Here is a 24,311-nt window from a genome sequence, read left to right as displayed (position 1 = left end):
CATGGAGACACAGAGCTCTGCGTGGGAGCTGTATACAGACACATTTTATCCTTTTGAGTCGTCCTGTGCAGAATGTTTTTAGCGTGAAGTTTAACCATTTATTACACAAGTCTTTAGCCACCAGGCCCTGACCCAACTTTCCACAAACCCAGGATGTCACTGCTGCCTCCAATTCATGGGGTCGTTTGCCAGGCGGATTAACCCTTAATGGTCCTGGTGTCTCATGAGGATGAAGCGCTCGGCCACACAGTGCGCAGTCAGACGAGCCTCGGGGTCGTGGTCCCAGCACTCGAAGATTGTGTCACACAGGACGTCCATACCCTAGAGGGAAGGTCAGAGGTTAGTGGGTGGGGTCAGGCTAGGTCTAGCCCCTCCCCTCATCCCTTCCTCACCAGGTGTCTCCTCCAGCTGTCAGGGATGTCTGGGCGCCCCCGTCCATGTTGCACCACGTCCCTCATGGTTTCCACACACGGCTGCTCCCGGACCATCGACCCAAAGGGCAACTCGTAATCCTTCACCTCTGCAGGAAATCAGTAAAATGCCAGTCATTAAGGGGACACTCGGCCTGTATTCACACTGGGGCAGACTACAAGAAAACCTGCCTGCGTATCCAAGGGTTAATGGGCTATCAGGACCCCTATATATATCCGGACTCCGTATCCTCTCCATTCAGGATCAGATACTTCATCCACCGTCTTCAGTCCATGCTAACTTCCACTCCTGACAGACTCCTCCAGAGCTGCCTCTGCCATCTAGATCTGTGTTCTCCAGGCCATCCCCCCATCATAATACCACAACTCCCTGCAGGTCAGTGGTCATGGCTGGAGAGCAGCGCAGTCCTCACCTCCTATGGCGTCACAGCGAGATGCCATCTCCCATAACACAAGAGCCAGCGAGTAGACGTCCATCTGCTTGAAGGACTCCAGATCTTCCAGGTTCACCCGGGATTCCAGGACCTCAGGAGCCATGTACCGCGCCGTCCCAACCTGCTCAGGACAGAGAAAGAGACTGCATGAGACATCTCAGACTGCGGCATGGGCAGACGAGTGGTCAGGTATCAGGCGGTTACGTAGAGCGTCCTCCTCCAAGAGGCTGCTGTTGGATAATGTGCCTCTTGGAGAGATTGCTGACTGCTAGACCTGCCTCCATGAAGCGATGGAAGAGCAAATCATCCAATCACACAACAGACTCTACTGGAACATTATTTATCTACTAAAGACTCCAGCAATGTGAGAATAATCTTTGTCCTGCAGATTGATGGACACCAGATTGTCCGTAGACGTCCGTATAAATTTCCCAGATTGATGGCTTCTCTGAGACCCCTGCTGATGTCTCTGCTCCTGACACACCTGATGCTCTAAAGCAGCCACTGCCAGAACTTCTGCAGTTATACAGCCGGTCACACTGGCTAATTATCAATGAATTGGCATTGGATTACCAGAAACTACCTGCTACATAACCTCTCATACCTTTGGAAGCAGTAACGGGACACTATGTTCTCACACATGGCGTCTCCCTTATGGGTAATGACATTCACAAAGGGGGCACTTACTTTATTCTATTACTGTACATTGTGTTGCACTTTTCCTATGTGTATACAGAGCCCTAGGCCCAGAAGTGAGGTTGAGCTCCACATTAATTATTGACCTCTGGTTCCTGTTAATGTCTCACCTGTCCACTGTTAGCAAAGTCGTCAGCAGTGAGCGAGGGGTCGAGCCGCAGAGCGATGCCAAAGTCACAGAGGGCACACTCAGAGTCACTCTTTACCAGGATATTGCTGCTTTTGATGTCGCGATGAGCTATGGCTACCTTAGAGGTTCCACATGGGGCACAGTCACTATGAAGATGGGCCACGCCACTGACTATGGAGCCGGCCATGTCCAGCAGAGAGGTCCAGCTCAGGAGGTGGCAGGACAGGTAGTCCTTGAGGTTGCCCCTGGCATGGTACGCTGTGATGATCCAGTACTCCCTGCGTATGCTGCTGCCCCGCTCCTCCATGGTGATGAACTGCAGCACGTTGTCATGCTTGAGGTTGGCATCGGTGAAGATGCTGCTCTCATTCTTCCAGGACGAGTACTCCTGTCCGGAGAAGACCTTCACCGCCACCGCCTCGTAGTGCCCAGACGCAGTGTGTTTCAACTTGGCTCTCCACACTTCAGCAAAACGCCCCTTCCCGACACGAAGGTCAAGCTCTATGGGCAGCAGCTCGGTGTTGTGGTTGATGCTGTTGGCGCATGCCGTGTTCATATTACACTGCGAGGAGGACAATCCGCAGGATTCATGGCCCATTCTCTGGCTCTGTAGCGGCGCGCTGCTGCTGTGTGCTGCTCTCTCCAGCGAATGTTTGGGCCTGTTCCTCAGCCTATGCGTGCGGTATAGGTAGAAAAGGCCGCTGATGGTGATGGCCAGCAGGAGAGGAGGAAACAGACTGATGGCGGCTACTGGCACTGCCTCCTGGCTGTGCAGCAGCGAATGTCCTGGAGGGAAATGGGAAACACAGGTCTATCCTTCATACGTATACATTATTGGGGAAGGACAATACAAAGCAACTCTGCCAGACCTACATATCATCTGACCACCAGTGTCCCACAGCAGCAGAAACATCAACAAGGAGGTGAATGGAGGAGGCACTGAGCACATGAAAGAACCCTGAGGTCAATGTAACCTCTGCTATCATCATCACCATCATCATCATCTCCAGCTCTACTGTCATAACCTCCACCCTTACAATTATCATCATGCTCACCATAATTACATCCACCTCTATCATCACCTCCGCCTCTACTATTATCAGTTACTCATCTACCATCATCGTCTTTGCCAATGTTCTTTTCACCTCTACCACCAGTATCGGCCATGGCCTTCTCTCGTAGACTCCAAGTGGCAGAGTTGGGTGTTGACCTCACATATACATGGTGTCCTCTCCTTACCATTGCTGTGGTTGTAGAAGATGAGTTTGTCGTTGCACTCCTGCTCCTCCACGCAGCCGCACATGTAGAGGAGGCCGGAGGAGCGGCTGGCCATTGGTTGCATCAGGCATCGTGCTGTGTTGTAGCTGGGCAGCAGAATGTCCTCCAGGGGCAGCAGAGGATGGTGGCACAGGGACATCACCTGCAGGCTCTCATTGTCCTGCTTCCTGGGAGACAAGAGCCACATGACTATGTGCAGGACACAGGATATGATAAAACCCTAGGAGTTTTTTTTTTGGACTTGAAAGGGTTAAAGCAGATTGGAGAGGGGGGGATTTGGAGAAGAAATTAGGGGGATATTACAATGAAATTAAAAGCTTTTTAAAAATAAAAAATAATTCATTGGTGATAACTAAATATTTGACGTTATGCTGGGGATGTTAGGGACCACAAGATGTGAACATCGCAGGAAATGGTGGGTGGGGATAATAATGAATATTAGTCTGACCCTGAAATATCACCAATCGCGGAGGTCAGGATGGGTTTTCTATTTCTCTTAAAGCGATAAGGGTCAAAACGGGTCAAATGCTGCCTACAGGGACATTCGCTCCTGATTGGAGGGCCTTTATGAATATTATTCAAGGAGCCTTTTTGATTGGATGGAGCATCGGCCAATGAGGGAGAGCAGTAATGAGGGAGAGCAGCTATGGGGTAGAGCAAGCAATGATGGGGGTAAATCCGTGATGGGGAGAGCAGCGATGGGGGAGAGCAGCGATGGGGTAAACGAGTGATGGGGCAGAGCAGCGATGTGGCAGAGCAGTGATGGGGCAGAGCAGTGATGGGGCAGAGCAGTGATGGCGGTAAAGCAGTGATGGAGTAGAGCGAGCAGTGATGGGGTAAAGTAATGATAGAGTAGAGCAGCGATGGGGGACAGCAGCGAGGGGAGTAGAGCAGTGATGGGGTAAAGCATTGGTGGGGCAGAGCAGCAGTTCCTCACCACAAGGTGACGCAGATCTCCTCAGGGGTCTCGCAGTAGGAGCTCAGGCGGCAGTTGGTGTAGCAGACGCCGCCCTCACACGCGGGCTGAGAGTTATCGCACCATTTACACAGGTTAGTCCGAGGGCTGCGGTGAGTGGAGGCCAGAGATACTGCGGGAGCATAGAGAAAGCAAAATTATCACTGAGAACCTTCACTCCAATCACATCCAAAGCTGCAGCCGAGATTCTGCTGGTTCATCATGTCTTACACTCCAGTCACCTCTGAAGCTGCATGGTGTCCCCTCCCCCAGAAACCTTGGATTACATGACATGTCATGTGTAATAGGCATCTCATGGATCTCATCATCTCTCATCTGTCTCATCTCTTTCCATGTATCCGATACTAGTGAATGTTCAGAAGGTAAATGAAAGTGTAGATAACCCTGTACCCTGATATTCTAAGCACATTGTCAGCACACAGCACAGAGGGATCATGAAGTGTCTGCGCAGAGAGCTCTGGAATCTTACACTGATCATCACTAAATGATAGGAGCTAAAACAGCAATAAAACCCGAGTAACATTGTAATGTAAGGGGTTAAAAATGATCTTAATTGTGTAAATATCATTACGGGATTCAAAATTGAGAATTTCCTTTAATGGACAAACCCCTTTAAGATGTAGGAGAAGTATGACCAGAAAATACTACAATCTGTGTAGTTCCATAGGAAGTTGTCTTTAAAGAGAACCCGTCATGCAAAATAACCCCCCTAAACTAAATATATTTTCATAAACTGCCATTAGAGAGCATTGCCTCTATCCCTTCATTGTCCCTCTACATGCCTGTAAACCTAAGCAATGAGGTCCTAAAGCTGTATGCAAATGACCTGTGAAATGTCCAATGAAGCATTAGCATATTTAAGCTGTCCACTCTATTCATGAGTGGGAGGCACAGCCACACCCCCAGTGCATGACTGACAGCCTGTATAATGCTGTGAGGCTGTATAATGATGTGCTTACTGGTGCTGGTGGCCACGCCCCCTGCAGCCTGTGTGTGCATGTGTGTGTATAGGAGAGATACAGCAGCTCCAGGCAGCCATGTTACAGCAGAACATGTCAGATTCATGTGTAGCTGATGTCTGTGTCTCTCCCCTGTATATTAGGAGGATGCAGCATGTCAGCAGATGCAGCACACACACTAGCTATGCTTTACTATACATTACACACAGACATGAGCAGGGGGAGGAGAGGGGAGGGGTAACAGGGGTGACATCACTGCCTCTGACCATGTGACCAGCCTCATTAACATGATAAAAAATAGATGATTTTACAATGAATAATGTATGAAATAACTAGATAAAGGCTGGGATGGGATCCTTGCGAGCTGCTCCAACAGGTAGTAGTGACAGGACAAGTGACACAGACCTGATGACAGGTGTCCTTTAAGAACATGTACAGCCCTAAGTATGTTCATCACTTAGCAGCGCTGACACCTACTGGCTGTATTCATTATTGCAGCTGCATCACAATCTACCAGGGATTCATCCTGGGAAAATATGCTAAATTTTCCAGGATGAGAAAAGGAAAACCACGCCTCTTTAGCCATCTTGTAAGGAAGCTCCCTTTACATCAAGCATAACCTACTCCAGAGCTGCACTCACTATTCTTCTGCTGGTGCAGTCACTGTGTACATACATGACTTTACTTATCTTGAGTTACATCCTGTATTATACTCCAGAGCTGCACTCACTATTCTGCTGCTGGTGCAGTCACTGTGTACATACATGACATTCCTTATCCTGTACTGATCCTGAGTTACATCCTGTATTATACTCCAGAGCTGCACTCACTATTCTGCTGCTGGTGCAGTCACTGTGTACATACATGACATTACTTATCCTGTACTGATCCTGAGTTATATCCTGTATTATACTCCAGAGCTGCACTCACTATTCTGCTGGTGCAGTCACTGTGTACATACATGACATTACTTATCCTGTACTGATCCTGAGTTACATCCTGTATTATACCCCAGAGCTGCACTCACTATTCTGCTGCTGGTGCAGTCACTGTGTACATACATGACATTACTTATCCTGTACTGATCCTGAGTTACATCCTGTATTATACCCCAGAGCTGCACTCACTATTCTGCTGCTGGTGCAGTCACTGTGTACATACATGACATTACTTATCCTGTACTGATCCTGAGTTACATCCTGTATTATACTCCAGAGCTGCACTCACTATTCTGCTGCTGGTGCAGTCACTGTGTACATACATGACATTACTTATCCTGTACTGATCCTGAGTTACATCCTGTATTATACCCCAGAGCTGTACTCACTATTCTGCTGCTGGTGCAGTCACTGTGTACATACATGACATTACTTATCCTGTACTGATCCTGAGTTACATCCTGTATTACACTCCACTTGGGATTGACCAGACACAGGGGCTGTAGGACTCTACCTCCAGGATCCTGCCTGGGGGCACTGCCATAGCAGCTCCTCATCTCTCTAGTCTGGGGCGCCCTAGATACCGGACTGTGAGCAGCTCTGCTGACACAACCAGCGCCTCTGGACCAGCTGAACTGCTACCTGTGCCGTGTTTGGAATAAAGGAATGGTGAGATAATGTTCACATCCTTTGTCTCAGGGTGATCCCCTCCTGGACCTCCCCTCCACCATCAACCCGGGGATCCTCACATCTGTACAATGGGGTTGTCTCAGGGAGAAGTGTTTCCAACCGCAGCATCTCCCTCCGTTCTTGCAGACCTCCTGCCGGACACCTGCTGCACCCCTACAGACCACCTGCTGCACCCCTACAGACCACCTGCTGCACCCCTGCAGACCACCCGCTGCACCCCTACAGACCACCCGCTGCACCCCTACAGACCACCTGCTGCACCCCTACAGACCACCTGCTGCACCCCTGCAGACCACCTGCTGTACACCTCCAGACCACCTGCTGCTCACCTGTAGATCACCTGCTGACACCTCCAGATGACGTGCAGGACACCTACAAACCACCTGCTGGACACCTCCAGACCACCTGCTGCACCCCTACAGACCACCTGCTGTACCCCTACAGACCACCTGCTGCACCCCTGCAGACCACCTGCTGCACCCCTGCAGACCACCTGCTGTACACCTCCAGACCACCTGCTGACACCTCCAGATGACGTGCAGGACACCTACAAACCACCTGCTGGACACCTACAGACCACCTGCTGCACACCTGTAGATTACCTGCTGACACCTCTAGATGACGTGCAGGACACCTACAGACAACCTGCTGCACCCCTGCTGCACACCTGCGCCATGAGGACGAGGCTTGGACCAAGCGACCATGAGTCGAGCGCTAGTCCCTGGGGAGCATCATAGTTCACACTCCAGTCGTATCCAGAGCTGGAGCTACAGAACTGATGGTTATGACATCTCATTATTGCCCCTGCTGGTTCAGTAACTGTACACAGAACTACGTATAGAAAAATCCAAGCAGCACATTCAGAGAAGTCTTGTTGGTGGGTGCAAGCGTCTAAGGATTGGGCCTTAAATCCTTTAGTAGTATGTATAGAGGAAATAGCGCAGCACACCGGATGAAGTGAAAAAATCTTGTAGTTTTATTCCATGTTCAATAACACAAGCGACGTTTCGGCTACAGGTAGCCTTCCTCAAGCCATTTAACAAGTGTGAATGGTGGACATATATACAAACGTGAGAGGTCACATGACCTCATAAGTGCCGCCCATCATATTATCATATTTGTGTTACAATAGTCAAAACAATTCAATATCATAATACATAGATGCAGTGTATATTTAAAATTGGGTAAGTACATATAGTGAAAGGAATTGCAGACATAATAAATATATATACAAGGTAAAGTGCATATGCCATATCCTGGTATCCAGCGGATCCCCCACAATAAAAGTGATAAAGTGCCAAGTGGATCAAGTGTATCCTCCTACTGTGTGTGGTTGATGCGTCCCCGGTTTGGCTGCGGACTCCGATCTGAGGCATCTAATAGCATGATCAAACAGAAGAAAAAGAAAAAGGCTCTCTGGAACGCACCAGTGGAACGCACGCCATCCAGGTCGCAGTGCGCATGCGCTGCGGTTGTTGTGGAGCTAGACACGCGTCATAGGAACCACTCCGTAGTCATGGCAACCTGCGGACAAGGCTACAGTCTGGATGTGCTTCAAGCACTGCGCTGATGCGGTATGTATCTCAAACAAGCATGATCATCAGAGGCACAGGAACATGACAATGCGCTGAAATGATGCGCTGTAGTGTACAGTTCTATGTCCCATATCTAGTATAGGTGCCTATATACTCAGTTATCAAGGGTGCATATAGCAACGAGTGTGACCGGGACAGGGGTGGGATGATTAACCCCTCCCGGGGAAATCAACCCCCTTGAGGGTGACAACGTACCTGGAAGCTCCCCATTTACGGGTGTAATCCAGTGTGTCACCTAAACCCTGATTTGTGGTCATGGGTATAATAATACCTTAATTTATCCCTAGCTGAGTGAGGCACAAATGGAAAAAATTCCACTTCATGGTATCAGGTTTTCAAAAGAAGAGGAAACAGGATGGCGTATGTCCATGGTACGATTCCAGCCTAAGGTAAGTATTATAGAGAAAAATATATAGAAAAAATTGATGTGCAAGGTCCAGCAGCTTTCGCGGGGAGACATCTGGGGCAAAAACCATAAAATCTGTAAAATAAAGAAACATCAGTAAATTTTTTTATATACAAATATGTTCACACTAAGTGTTATTGTGTATCTACAAATCAGATGGTTACAGAATACTACTGCCTGAATATGACTCCAAAAGCAATTCAAAGTGTCCACAACTTAAAATCCACATTAAGTCCCTTAGGTCTAAGTGTCTCCAATGTATAAATCCATTGGAGCTCTTTTTTCTTTAAGATTCTTTCCCTATCACCCCCCCGTCTAAGCGGGGGCACATGATCGATTATGCGAAACCTGAGGTGTCTTTCGGTATGTCCTAGCTCCGAAAAGTGCTTCGGAACCGGAAGATCTTTACGGTTGGATCTTATAGTGTACCTATGCTGGTTAAAGCGAGTTTTGAATTCCAATGTAGTTTCTCCTACATAGGCCAGTCCGCATGGACAACTTAAGAGATATATAACATAAGTGCTGTCACATGTTAAAAAATGAGTAATGTCATACTGTTTGCCATTATGGGAAAAGGTAGAGCCTTTGTCCATATGTTTGCAATTAACACATTTGCAGCAGGGGAAACATCCCTTCCTCAATTGTCCCAATATCCCTCGCTGTCGACTTATTTTCATTGGACCTACATCAGCCTTGACAAGTCTGTCCCCGATTTTTTGGGCATTCCTATAAGATAGTAATGGGGGAATAAGAAATTCTGGTGCTACTGTGTCATTACATGTAAGTTTTGGCCAATGTCGTCGGATGATGTTTGCCACTTTGTGGCTCTGAGAATTGAAATTTGTAATGAATGGAATTCTTTCTGTATGTGTATTTTTCTTAGCTTGAGATAGTAAATCAGCTCTTTGTACATTATTGACTTTTTGCATGTTAATATCAATGATTTTTTGTGGATAACCACGTTGACGAAATCTATGTGACATGTTGGATAAATTTTTATTCAAATTATGTGGTTCACTAGTAATTCGTTTGACTCTGAGGAACTGACTATAGGGCAATGATTGAATAGTGGTGCGTGGATGACTACTTTCGTAGCGCACCAAAGTGTTCCTATCTGTTGGCTTTATGTACAAGTCAGTTTCAAAATGGCCGTCCACCAACTTAACAGTTACATCAAGAAATTGCAACTCTGAATCGGAAATGACAACTGTAAATTTGATTGTATCATCAATAGTATTGAGGAAAGCATGGAAAGCATCCAAATCATGTGTGGTCCCCGTCCACAGGAGGAAGACGTCATCTATATACCTCCACCACCTCAAACAATGTCTGAAGAGTGGGGAGGCATAGATGACGTCTTCCTCCAACACCCGCATAACAATGTTGGCGTAGGTTGGCGCCATATTGGCGCCCATAGCAACACCTCTGCACTGCAAAAAATATTGATCACCAAACAAAAAATAATTGTTTTTAAGTACAAACTCTAAGAGTGTAAGGATGAAATCTTGTGTTTTTGGTGAAAAGTTTTTTGTGGCTATCTTTTTCATAACCGCTGAAATGCCTCGCTGATGATCAATAGATGTGTACAGCGAGACCACATCGAATGAGACCAAATATATGTACTGTGTTGGTAAAATTTGTATCTCATTTAATTTGTTGATAAAATCCGATGTGTCTTTGATGTACGAGATACCTGAAGTAGCGAGGTCATTGAGTGCTCTATCAAGAAAAGTGGCGATATTAGAGAAGATCGATTGTGTGCCAGCAACTATTGGGCGACCAGGGGGATACCTTAAATCTTTGTGTATTTTGGGTAAAATATAAATCACAGGGGTAATCGGGTTTGTGACATATAAAAATTTATACATTTCATCGTCAATGATACCTTCCAGTAGTGCCTGGTCCAGTATATTTTTAATTTTCCTGGACAGAGTGAATTTGGGGTCCATGCTGATTTTTTGATATACCCCTGTATCGGCTAATTGTCTATTGATTTCCGCCAGGTACGAGCTGGTATCCATGACGACGACAGCACCACCCTTGTCGGCTGACTTGATGGTGATGTCGCCGTCATGGGCCAGCTCGCACAAGGCATCAATCTCACCTCTTGTAAGGTTAGGGTGATCCAAAATGACATCCTTAGTATTTTCTTTAAGACTCATAATGTCCTTCTTAATCGCGGATGCAAAGGCCTCAATATGAGGTGCCTCAACATCCGGGAGGAAGGAACTTTTGTTGCGTAATCGAAATTCTTTAAGGCTTAACTCAGAACTGCTACATCTATCAACTCTAGGGTGAGTATGGAAAAATTGTTTTAGTTTAATTGAACGAATAAACTTTTGTACATCAACTTCTAACTGGAACCAGCTGCGCTATTTCCTCTATACATACTACTAAAGGATTTAAGGCCCAATCCTTAGACGCTTGCACCCACCAACAAGACTTCTCTGAATGTGCTGCTTGGATTTTTCTATACGTATTTTTTGGCTTTTTCATAGCTTGCACTTCAACTCTTTTGATAAAAATTATGGAGCATGCTAATCAAAATGATGGATTCCATACGTTTACCTACACATCTGAAGATGGGGAAAGGATTCTACAAGGCCTGACATGTGACTCAACTTTTCTAACCACCCCAGGAATTACAGAACTCAAACGTAAATATGAAAATTCTTCTAAAAAAATGATGTCTCTTCAATTGCACCTTATCACTTTAAGTGAGTATTACAAAAACCACATGATCCCCAGGGGGATGCGCTCACGAGTCTCACCCACATTGTTTGCGCATGATAAAGACTTTTGCACTAAATTTTCGCAAATTTCTAACAAATATGCCATGGATCTTATATTACTAAATGTTGAATTTCTCAAAAAAGATATAGAAGAGACTAAGAATAACATCCAGGACATTGAATTGCAATTAAATTCTTCCCTCGCAGCTGATGAATTTTCCACCTTCATTAACTCAGTCCAGACACGAGTCCAAACAAACAAAACTGAACAAGAGGTTACAAAGAGAAATAAATGGCTACGCGACACGGAGGACTACAAAAAGGGACTAATATATTGTTGGCAAGGTGACCATCCTCAGACTAAACAGAAGGAAGCGACCAGTCGCAAAGGTAGAATGACAAATAAACAAACAACATCAAGTTCTACATCTAGACAAGCTAAAGACCGTTCCGGTGCTTTTTTAGAGAGAACAAAGACTGTGAACGACCCAGGACAAGAAGAGGGGGGCGAAAGCACCACAGATATAGGAAGACCTGCAACAGCCAAGACAGACCAATCCACACCGAAGATGGCACTGCGAAAGAGAACCTAACATCACTTGTGGTAAATATTTCATCTAAGACTCTTACCAATAACCAAATGTCAGTATTGTCTAAAGGCCTTTCTTTCTGTATAACTGCTCATCCTGACTGGTTCCAGTTAGAAGTTGATGTACAAAAGTTTATTCGTTCAATTAAACTAAAACAATTTTTCCATACTCACCCTAGAGTTGATAGATGTAGCAGTTCTGAGTTAAGCCTTAAAGAATTTCGATTACGCAACAAAAGTTCCTTCCTCCCGGATGTTGAGGCACCTCATATTGAGGCCTTTGCATCCGCGATTAAGAAGGACATTATGAGTCTTAAAGAAAATACTAAGGATGTCATTTTGGATCACCCTAACCTTACAAGAGGTGAGATTGATGCCTTGTGCGAGCTGGCCCATGACGGCGACATCACCATCAAGTCAGCCGACAAGGGTGGTGCTGTCGTCGTCATGGATACCAGCTCGTACCTGGCGGAAATCAATAGACAATTAGCCGATACAGGGGTATATCAAAAAATCAGCATGGACCCCAAATTCACTCTGTCCAGGAAAATTAAAAATATACTGGACCAGGCACTACTGGAAGGTATCATTGACGATGAAATGTATAAATTTTTATATGTCACAAACCCGATTACCCCTGTGATTTATATTTTACCCAAAATACACAAAGATTTAAGGTATCCCCCTGGTCGCCCAATAGTTGCTGGCACACAATCGATCTTCTCTAATATCGCCACTTTTCTTGATAGAGCACTCAATGACCTCGCTACTTCAGGTATCTCGTACATCAAAGACACATCGGATTTTATCAACAAATTAAATGAGATACAAATTTTACCAACACAGTACATATATTTGGTCTCATTCGATGTGGTCTCGCTGTACACATCTATTGATCATCAGCGAGGCATTTCAGCGGTTATGAAAAAGATAGCCACAAAAAACTTTTCACCAAAAACACAAGATTTCATCCTTACACTCTTAGAGTTTGTACTTAAAAACAATTATTTTTTGTTTGGTGATCAATATTTTTTGCAGTGCAGAGGTGTTGCTATGGGCGCCAATATGGCGCCAACCTACGCCAACATTGTTATGCGGGTGTTGGAGGAAGACGTCATCTATGCCTCCCCACTCTTCAGACATTGTTTGAGGTGGTGGAGGTATATAGATGACGTCTTCCTCCTGTGGACGGGGACCACACATGATTTGGATGCTTTCCATGCTTTCCTCAATACTATTGATGATACAATCAAATTTACAGTTGTCATTTCCGATTCAGAGTTGCAATTTCTTGATGTAACTGTTAAGTTGGTGGACGGCCATTTTGAAACTGACTTGTACATAAAGCCAACAGATAGGAACACTTTGGTGCGCTACGAAAGTAGTCATCCACGCACCACTATTCAATCATTGCCCTATAGTCAGTTCCTCAGAGTCAAACGAATTACTAGTGAACCACATAATTTGAATAAAAATTTATCCAACATGTCACATAGATTTCGTCAACGTGGTTATCCACAAAAAATCATTGATATTAACATGCAAAAAGTCAATAATGTACAAAGAGCTGATTTACTATCTCAAGCTAAGAAAAATACACATACAGAAAGAATTCCATTCATTACAAATTTCAATTCTCAGAGCCACAAAGTGGCAAACATCATCCGACGACATTGGCCAAAACTTACATGTAATGACACAGTAGCACCAGAATTTCTTATTCCCCCATTACTATCTTATAGGAATGCCCAAAAAATCGGGGACAGACTTGTCAAGGCTGATGTAGGTCCAATGAAAATAAGTCGACAGCGAGGGATATTGGGACAATTGAGGAAGGGATGTTTCCCCTGCTGCAAATGTGTTAATTGCAAACATATGGACAAAGGCTCTACCTTTTCCCATAATGGCAAACAGTATGACATTACTCATTTTTTAACATGTGACAGCACTTATGTTATATATCTCTTAAGTTGTCCATGCGGACTGGCCTATGTAGGAGAAACTACATTGGAATTCAAAACTCGCTTTAACCAGCATAGGTACACTATAAGATCCAACCGTAAAGATCTTCCGGTTCCGAAGCACTTTTCGGAGCTAGGACATACCGAAAGACACCTCAGGTTTCGCATAATCGATCATGTGCCCCCGCTTAGACGGGGGGGTGATAGGGAAAGAATCTTAAAGAAAAAAGAGCTCCAATGGATTTATACATTGGAGACACTTAGACCTAAGGGACTTAATGTGGATTTTAAGTTGTGGACACTTTGAATTGCTTTTGGAGTCATATTCAGGCAGTAGTATTCTGTAACCATCTGATTTGTAGATACACAATAACACTTAGTGTGAACATATTTGTATATAAAAAAATTTACTGATGTTTCTTTATTTTACAGATTTTATGGTTTTTGCCCCAGATGTCTCCCCGCGAAAGCTGCTGGACCTTGCACATCAATTTTTTCTATATATTTTTCTCTATAATACTTACCTTAGGCTGGAATCGTACCATGGACATACGCCATCCTGTTTCCTCTTCTTTTGAAAACCTGATACCATGAAGTGGAATTTTTTCCATTTGTGCCTCACTCAGCTAGGGATAAATTAAGGTATTATTATACCCATGACCACAAATCAGGGTTTAGGTGACACACTGGATTACACCCGTAAATGGGGAGCTTCCAGGTACGTTGTCACCCTCAAGGGGGTTGATTTCCCCGGGAGGGGTTAATCATCCCACCCCTGTCCCGGTCACACTCGTTGCTATATGCACCCTTGATAACTGAGTATATAGGCACCTATACTAGATATGGGACATAGAACTGTACACTACAGCGCATCATTTCAGCGCATTGTCATGTTCCTGTGCCTCTGATGATCATGCTTGTTTGAGATACATACCGCATCAGCGCAGTGCTTGAAGCACATCCAGACTGTAGCCTTGTCCGCAGGTTGCCATGACTACGGAGTGGTTCCTATGACGCGTGTCTAGCTCCACAACAACCGCAGCGCATGCGCACTGCGACCTGGATGGCGTGCGTTCCACTGGTGCGTTCCAGAGAGCCTTTTTCTTTTTCTTCTGTTTGATCATGCTATTAGATGCCTCAGATCGGAGTCCGCAGCCAAACCGGGGACGCATCAACCACACACAGTAGGAGGATACACTTGATCCACTTGGCACTTTATCACTTTTATTGTGGGGGATCCGCTGGATACCAGGATATGGCATATGCACTTTACCTTGTATATATATTTATTATGTCTGCAATTCCTTTCACTATATGTACTTACCCAATTTTAAATATACACTGCATCTATGTATTATGATATTGAATTGTTTTGACTATTGTAACACAAATATGATAATATGATGGGCGGCACTTATGAGGTCATGTGACCTCTCACGTTTGTATATATGTCCACCATTCACACTTGTTAAATGGCTTGAGGAAGGCTACCTGTAGCCGAAACGTCGCTTGTGTTATTGAACATGGAATAAAACTACAAGATTTTTTCACTTCATCCGGTGTGCTGCGCTATTTCCTCTATATGTACACAGAACTAGATACTGCAGCTCTGGATGTGAGAGGAGTATAACACGTGATGTGACCCCGTGCCCCCCCTCGCAGTCACATCTGGGCGCCGCTGGTCTCTGTGTGGCGCATTCTTCAGCTGTCATTAATTATTCTATTGATGAGGATGTGGCTCGTTATAAACATCTGTTAACCTTCTCAGGACTGCAGAGCAGAAAACAATGGTCACAGATCCAGTATGTGTGCAGAGGCCGGACCAGAACCAGAGAGCAGATACACCCCTGTGCAAAAGTATTCACCCCTCCTGAGAAATAACAAATACCCCAGACCCAAAATTAATTGCCCCACAATTAGTTTCTTCTGCAGCAACATCCATCAACTCACTGCAGACACCGCAGATACTGCACCTACTGATCCTGCATTATACTTCAGAGCTGTACTCACTATTCTGCTGCTGGTGCAGTCACTGTGTACATACATGACTTTACTTATCCTGTACTGATCCTGAGTTACACCCTGTATTATACTCCAGAGCTACATTCACTATTCTGCTGCTGTGTACATACATGACATTACTTATCTGTACTAATCCTGAGTTACATCCTGTATTATACTCCAGAGCTGCACTCACTATTCTGCTGCTGGTGCAGTCACTGTGTACATACATGACATTACTTATCCTGTACTGATCCTGAGTTACATCCTGTATTATACCCCAGAGCTGCACTCACTATTCTGCTGCTGGTGCAGTCACTGTGTACATACATGACATTACTTATCCTGTACTGATCCTGAGTTACATCTTGTATTATATTCCAGAGCTGCACTCACTATTCTGCTGCTGATGCAGTCACTGTGTACATACATGACATTACTTATCCTGTACTGATCCTGAGTTACATCCTGTATTATACCCCAGAGGTGCTTTCACTATTCTGCTGCTGGTGCAGTCACTGTGTACATACATGACATTACTTATCCTGTACTGATCCCGAGTTACATCTTGTATTATATTCCAGAGCTGCACTCACTATTCTGCTGCTGATGCAGTCACTGTGTACATACATGACATTACTTATCCTGTACTGATCCTGAGTTACATCCTGTATTATACCCCAGAGCTGCACTCACTATTCTGCTGCTGGTGCAGTCACTGTGTACATACATGACATAATTTATCCTGTACTGATCCTGAGCTACATTGTGTATTATACCCCAGAGCTGCACTCACTATTCTGCTGCTGGTGCAGTCACTGTGTGCATACATGACATTACTTATCCTGTTCTGATCCTCAGTTACATCCTGTATTATACTCCAGAGCTGCACTCACTATTCTGCTGCTGGTGCATTCACTGTGTACATACATGACATTACTTATCCTGTACTGATCCTGAGTTACATCCTGTATTATACTCCACAGCTGCTCTCACTATTCTGCTGCTGGTGCAGTCACTGTGTACATACACGACATTACTTATACAGGATGCAACTCAGGATCCGTACAGGATTAGTAATGTCATGTATGTACACAGTGACTGCATTAGCAGAATAGTGAGTGCAGCTCTGGAGTATAATACAGGAGGTAACTCAGGATCAGTACAGGATAAGTAATGTCATGTATGTACACAGTGACTGCACCAGCAGCAGAATAGTGAGTGCAGCTCTGGGGTATAATACAGAATGTAACTCAGGATCAGCACAGGATAAGTAATGTCATGTATGTACACAGTGACTACACCAGCAGAATAGTGAGTGCAGCTCTGGGGTATTATGCAGGATGTAACTCAGGATCAGTACAGCATAATACCCCAGAGCTGCACTCACTATTCTGCCGGTGTAGTCACTGTGTACATACGACATTACTAATCCTGTACGGATCCTGAGTTACATCCTGTATTATACCCCAGAGCTGCACTCACTATTCTGCTGCTGGTGCAGTCACTGTGTATATACATGACATTACTAATCCTGTACTGATCCTGAGTTACATCCTGTATTATACTGCAGAGCTGCACTCACTATTCTGCTGGAGCAGTCACTGTGCGCATACATGACATTACTTATCCTGTACTGATCCTGAGTTATAACCTGTATTATATAATGGTATAGTTACCTATTGTTACATATAGTGTGATAATGGGTCAGGTACTCACAGCAGAGCAGGAGGGCAGTGCTCCCACCACAGACCCCCATACTGGAGTCTCAGATCATTGTTGCTGGAGGTCTCACAGCAGAATTCCTCCAGCTCCTCCATCTGCAGAGTCTGGAGTGTGAGGGGAGGGGGGGGGGGGGGCATCTGTGGAGAGACCCCGGACCAATGAGCGAGACAGAGCTGCCAGCCAAGTTTGCAGACCATCCCTCCCAGTGTGGCTCTGCAGACTGTTACTCTGTATACAACTCTTCAGAACATTACTCCCTATATACGGTAATAATACAACCACAGGCTGTACAGACATTGTTCTTGAGTCTTACACAGATATATACAGCAGCCAATCCCTGATCCACCGCTATATGGTGTCCACTGAAGCTACCAGACAAACCTACAAAGTATTTACACCGGATCATGTAATGATAAGAACATAACTAACATCCCACACTGAGCTCCAGGACCCAGCTCACCGACACCACACAGGTCACTACTCACTGACTGCAGGTATATCATATACACCCCTCACACCACAACTGACCACACTGTACCCCCACATATATCATATACACCCCTCACACCACAACTGACCACACTGTACCCCCACATATATCATATACACCCCTCACACCACAACTGACCACACTGTACCCCCACATGTATCATATATACCCCTCACATAACAACTGACCACACTGTGCCCCCACATATATCATATATACCCCTCACATAACAACTGACCCCACTGTGCTCCCACATATATCATATACACCCCTCACACCACAACTGACCACACTGTGCCCCCACATATATCATATATGCCCCTCACATCACATCTGGCCACACTGTGCCCCCACATATATCATATATACCCCTCACACCACAACTGACCACACTGTGCTCCCACATATATTATATATACCCCTCACACCACAACTGACCACACTGTGCCCCACAGATATCATATATACCCTTCACACCACAACTGACCACACTGTGCCCCCACATATATCATATATACCCCTCACACCACAACTGACCACACTGTCCCCCCATATATATCATATATACCCTTCACACCACAACTGACCACACTGTGCCCCAACATATATCATATATACCCCTCACACCACAACTGACCACACTGTGCCCCACATATATCATATATACCCCTCACACCACAACTGACCAGTGTACCCCCACATATATCATATATACCCCTTACACCACAACTGACCTCACTGTGCCCCCACATATATCATATATATACCCCTCACACCACAACTGACCCCACTGTGCTCCTCACATATATCATATATACCCCTTACACCACAACTGACCACACTGTGCCCCCACATATATAATATATACCCCTCACACCACAACTGACCACACTATGCCCCCACATATATCATATATAACCCTCACACCAAACTGACCACACTGTGCCCCCACATATATCATATATACTCCTCACACAACTGACCACACTGTGCCCCCACATATATCATATATACCACTCACACCACAACTGACCACACTGTGCCCCCACATATATCATATATACCCCTCACATAACAACTGACCACACTGTGCCCCCCACATATATCATATATACCCCTCACACCACAACTGACCACACTGTGCCCCCACATATATCATATATACCCCTCACACCACAACTGACCACACTGTGCCCCCACATATATCATATATACCTCTCACACCACAACTGACCACACTGTGCCCCCACATATATCATATATACCCCTCACACCACAACTGTCCACACTGTGCCCCCACATATATCATATATACCCCTCACACCACAACTGACCACACTGTGCCCCCACATATATCATATATACCTCTCACACCACAACTGACCACACTGTGCCCCCACATATATCATATATACCCCTCACACCACAACTGTCCACACTGTGCCCCCACATATATCATATATACCCCTCACACCACAACTGTCCACACTGTGCCCCCCACATATATCATATATACCCCTCACACCACAACTGTCCACACTGTGCCCCCACATATATCATATATACCTCTCACACCACAACTGACCACACTGTGCTCCCCACATATATCATATATACCCCTCACACCACAACTGTCCACACTGTGCACCCACATATATCATATATACCCCTCACACCACAACTGTCCACACTGTACCCCCACATATATCATATATACCAATCACACCACAACTGTCCACACTGTGCCCCCCACATATATCATATATACCCCTCACACCACAACTGTCCACACTGTGCCCCCACATATATCATATATACCTCTCACACCACAACTGACCACACTGTGCTCCCCACATATATCATATATACCCCTCACACCACAACTGTCCACACTGTGCCCCCACATATATCATATATACCTCTCACACCACAACTGACCACACTGTGCCCCCACATATATCATATATACCTCTCACACCACAACTGACCACACTGTGCCCCCACATATATCATATATACCTCTCACACCACAACTGACCACACTGTGCCCCCACATATATCATATATACCCCTCACATAACAACTGACCACACTGTGCCCCCCACATATATCATATATACTTGTCACACCACAACTGACCACACTGTGCCCCACATATATCATATATACCTCTCACACCACAACTGACCACACTGTGCCCCCACATATATCATATATACCCCACACACAACTGACCACACTGTGCCCCCCACATATATCATATATACCCCTCACACCACAACTGACCACACTGTGCCCCCACATATATCATATCTACCCCTCACACAACTGACCACACTGTGCCCCCACATATATCATATATACCCCTCACACCACAACTGACCACAATGTACCCCACATATATCATATACACTCCTCACACAACAACTGCCCACACTGTACCCCACATATATCATATATACCCCTCACACAACAACTGCCCACACTGTGCCCCCCACATATATCATTTATACTCCTCACATCACAACTGACCACACTGTGCCCCCATATATATCATATCTACCCCTCACACAACTGACCACACTGTGCCTCCACATATATCATATACACCCCTCATACCACAACTGACCACACATATCATATATGCCCCTCACATCACATCTGGCCACACTGTGCCCCCACATATATCATATACACCCCTCACACCACAACTCACCACACTGTGCCCCCACATATATCATATATACCCCTCACACCACAACTGACCACACTGTGCCCCACATATATCATATATACCCCTCACACCACAACTGACCAGTGTACCCCCACATATATCATATATACCCCTTACACCACAACTGACCTCACTGTGCCCCCACATATATCATATATATACCCCTCACACCACAACTGACCCCACTGTGCTCCTCACATATATCATATATACCCCTTACACCACAACTGACCACACTGTGCCCCCACATATATAATATATACCCCTCACACCACAACTGACCACACTATGCCCCCACATATATCATATATAACCCTCACACCAAACTGACCACACTGTGCCCCCACATATATCATATATACTCCTCACACAACTGACCACACTGTGCCCCCACATATATCATATATACCACTCACACCACAACTGACCACACTGTGCCCCCACATATATCATATATACCCCTCACATAACAACTGACCACACTGTGCCCCCCACATATATCATATATACCCCTCACACCACAACTGACCACACTGTGCCCCCACATATATCATATATACCCCTCACACCACAACTGTCCACACTGTGCCCCCACATATATCATATATACCTCTCACACCACAACTGACCACACTGTGCTCCCCACATATATCATATATACCCCTCACACCACAACTGTCCACACTGTGCCCCCACATATATCATATATACCCCTCACACCACAACTGTCCACACTGTGCCCCCCACATATATCATATATACCCCTCACACCACAACTGTCCACACTGTGCCCCCACATATATCATATATACCTCTCACACCACAACTGACCACACTGTGCTCCCCACATATATCATATATACCCCTCACACCACAACTGTCCACACTGTGCCCCCACATATATCATATATACCCCTCACACCACAACTGTCCACACTGTACCCCCACATATATCATATATACCAATCACACCACAACTGTCCACACTGTGCCCCCCACATATATCATATATACCCCTCACACCACAACTGTCCACACTGTGCCCCCACATATATCATATATACCTCTCACACCACAACTGACCACACTGTGCTCCCCACATATATCATATATACCCCTCACACCACAACTGTCCACACTGTGCCCCCACATATATCATATATACCTCTCACACCACAACTGACCACACTGTGCCCCCACATATATCATATATACCTCTCACACCACAACTGACCACACTGTGCCCCCACATATATCATATATACCTCTCACACCACAACTGACCACACTGTGCCCCCACATATATCATATATACCCCTCACATAACAACTGACCACACTGTGCCCCCCACATATATCATATATACTTGTCACACCACAACTGACCACACTGTGCCCCACATATATCATATATACCTCTCACACCACAACTGACCACACTGTGCCCCCACATATATCATATATACCCCTCACACAACTGACCACACTGTGCCCCCACATATATCATATATACCCCTCACACCACAACTGACCACACTGTGCCCCCCACATATATCATATATACCCCTCACACCACAACTGACCACACTGTGCCCCCACATATATCATATCTACCCCTCACACAACTGACCACACTGTGCCCCCACATATATCATATATACCCCTCACACCACAACTGACCACAATGTACCCCACATATATCATATACACTCCTCACACAACAACTGCCCACACTGTACCCCACATATATCATATATACCCCTCACACAACAACTGCCCACACTGTGCCCCCCACATATATCATTTATACTCCTCACATCACAACTGACCACACTGTGCCCCCATATATATCATATCTACCCCTCACACAACTGACCACACTGTGCCTCCACATATATCATATATACCCCTCACACCACAACTGACCACACTGTGCCCCCCACATATATCATATATACCCCTCACACCACAACTGACCACACTGTGCCCCCACATATATCATATCTACCCCTCACACAACTGACCACACTGTGCCCCCACATATATCATATATACCCCTCACACCACAACTGACCACAATGTACCCCACATATATCATATACACTCCTCACACAACAACTGCCCACACTGTACCCCACATATATCATATATACCCCTCACACAACAACTGCCCACACTGTGCCCCCCACATATATCATTTATACTCCTCACATCACAACTGACCACACTGTGCCCCCATATATATCATATCTACCCCTCACACAACTGACCACACTGTGCCTCCACATATATCATATATACCCCTCACACCACAACTGACCACACTGTGCCCCCACATATATCATATATACCTCTCACACCACAACTGACCACACTGTGCCCCCACATATATCATATATACCCCTCACATAACAACTGACCACACTGTGCCCCCCACATATATCATATATACTTGTCACACCACAACTGACCACACTGTGCCCCACATATATCATATATACCTCTCACACCACAACTGACCACACTGTGCCCCCACATATATCATATATACCCCTCACACAACTGACCACACTGTGCCCCCACATATATCATATATACCCCTCACACCACAACTGACCACACTGTGCCCCCCACATATATCATATATACCCCTCACACCACAACTGACCACACTGTGCCCCCACATATATCATATCTACCCCTCACACAACTGACCACACTGTGCCCCCACATATATCATATATACCCCTCACACCACAACTGACCACAATGTACCCCACATATATCATATACACTCCTCACACAACAACTGCCCACACTGTACCCCACATATATCATATATACCCCTCACACAACAACTGCCCACACTGTGCCCCCCACATATATCATTTATACTCCTCACATCACAACTGACCACACATATCATATATGCCCCTCACATCACATCTGGCCACACTGTGCCCCCACATATATCATATACACCCCTCACACCACAACTCACCACACTGTGCCCCCACATATATCATATATACCCCTCACACCACAACTCACCACACTGTGCCCCCACATATATTATATATAATCGTCACACCACAACTCGCCACACTGTGCCCCCACATATATTATATATACCTCTCACACCACAACTGACCACACTGTACCCCCACATATATCATATATACCCCTCACACAACTGACCACACAGTACCCCCACATATATCATATATACCCCTCACATAACAACTGACCACACTGTGCTCCCACATATATCACATATACCCCTCACATAACAACTGACCACACTGTGCCCCCACATATATCATATATACCCCTCACACCACAACTGACCATACTCCGCCCCTTTATATAAAACATCCATGGTGTGACTATTTTATGTCTTATAATATATGTTATGCACCCCAGAAAATTTCTCTGGGAAGTTCTGCAGCAGCCCCGGAATTTCGGGGTTAGCCCCGCCCCTTCTCTGGACACTTATAATCCTAAGGACGCAAGGGCGTGGCCCCCTCCCGCACATGCGCAGCTCTGC

General features: G+C 45.5%; 1 protein-coding gene across 4 annotated transcripts; it reads right to left on the bottom strand.

The window, feature by feature from the left end:
* Nucleotides 1-84: 84 nt before the first annotated feature.
* On the bottom strand, nt 85-24,301 carry LOC140075803 (TGF-beta receptor type-2-like). Of its 4 annotated transcripts, none has more exons than XM_072122139.1 (7): nt 24,183-24,301; nt 3,907-4,057; nt 2,931-3,136; nt 1,672-2,477; nt 845-986; nt 393-520; nt 85-321 (listed from the first exon to the last, which is right to left on the bottom strand). In XM_072122139.1, exons 3-7 carry the CDS (start codon nt 3,106-3,108, stop codon nt 205-207), a joined length of 1,371 nt encoding a protein of 456 aa, XP_071978240.1. In that variant the 5' UTR covers nt 3,109-3,136; nt 3,907-4,057; nt 24,183-24,301; the 3' UTR covers nt 85-204. The 4 variants fall into 4 exon arrangements, with proteins under 4 accessions (XP_071978240.1, XP_071978241.1, XP_071978242.1 ...); XM_072122140.1 differs by having other exon boundaries at nt 2,931-3,132; XM_072122141.1 differs by having other exon boundaries at nt 2,931-3,129.
* Between the last annotated feature and the right edge of the window lie 10 nt (nt 24,302-24,311).

The sequence above is a fragment of the Engystomops pustulosus genome, chromosome 8 (genome assembly GCF_040894005.1).
Source record: "Engystomops pustulosus chromosome 8, aEngPut4.maternal, whole genome shotgun sequence".
NCBI classification, from domain to species: Eukaryota; Metazoa; Chordata; class Amphibia; order Anura; family Leptodactylidae; genus Engystomops; species Engystomops pustulosus.
This window is presented reverse-complemented; position numbering and strand designations above follow the sequence as displayed.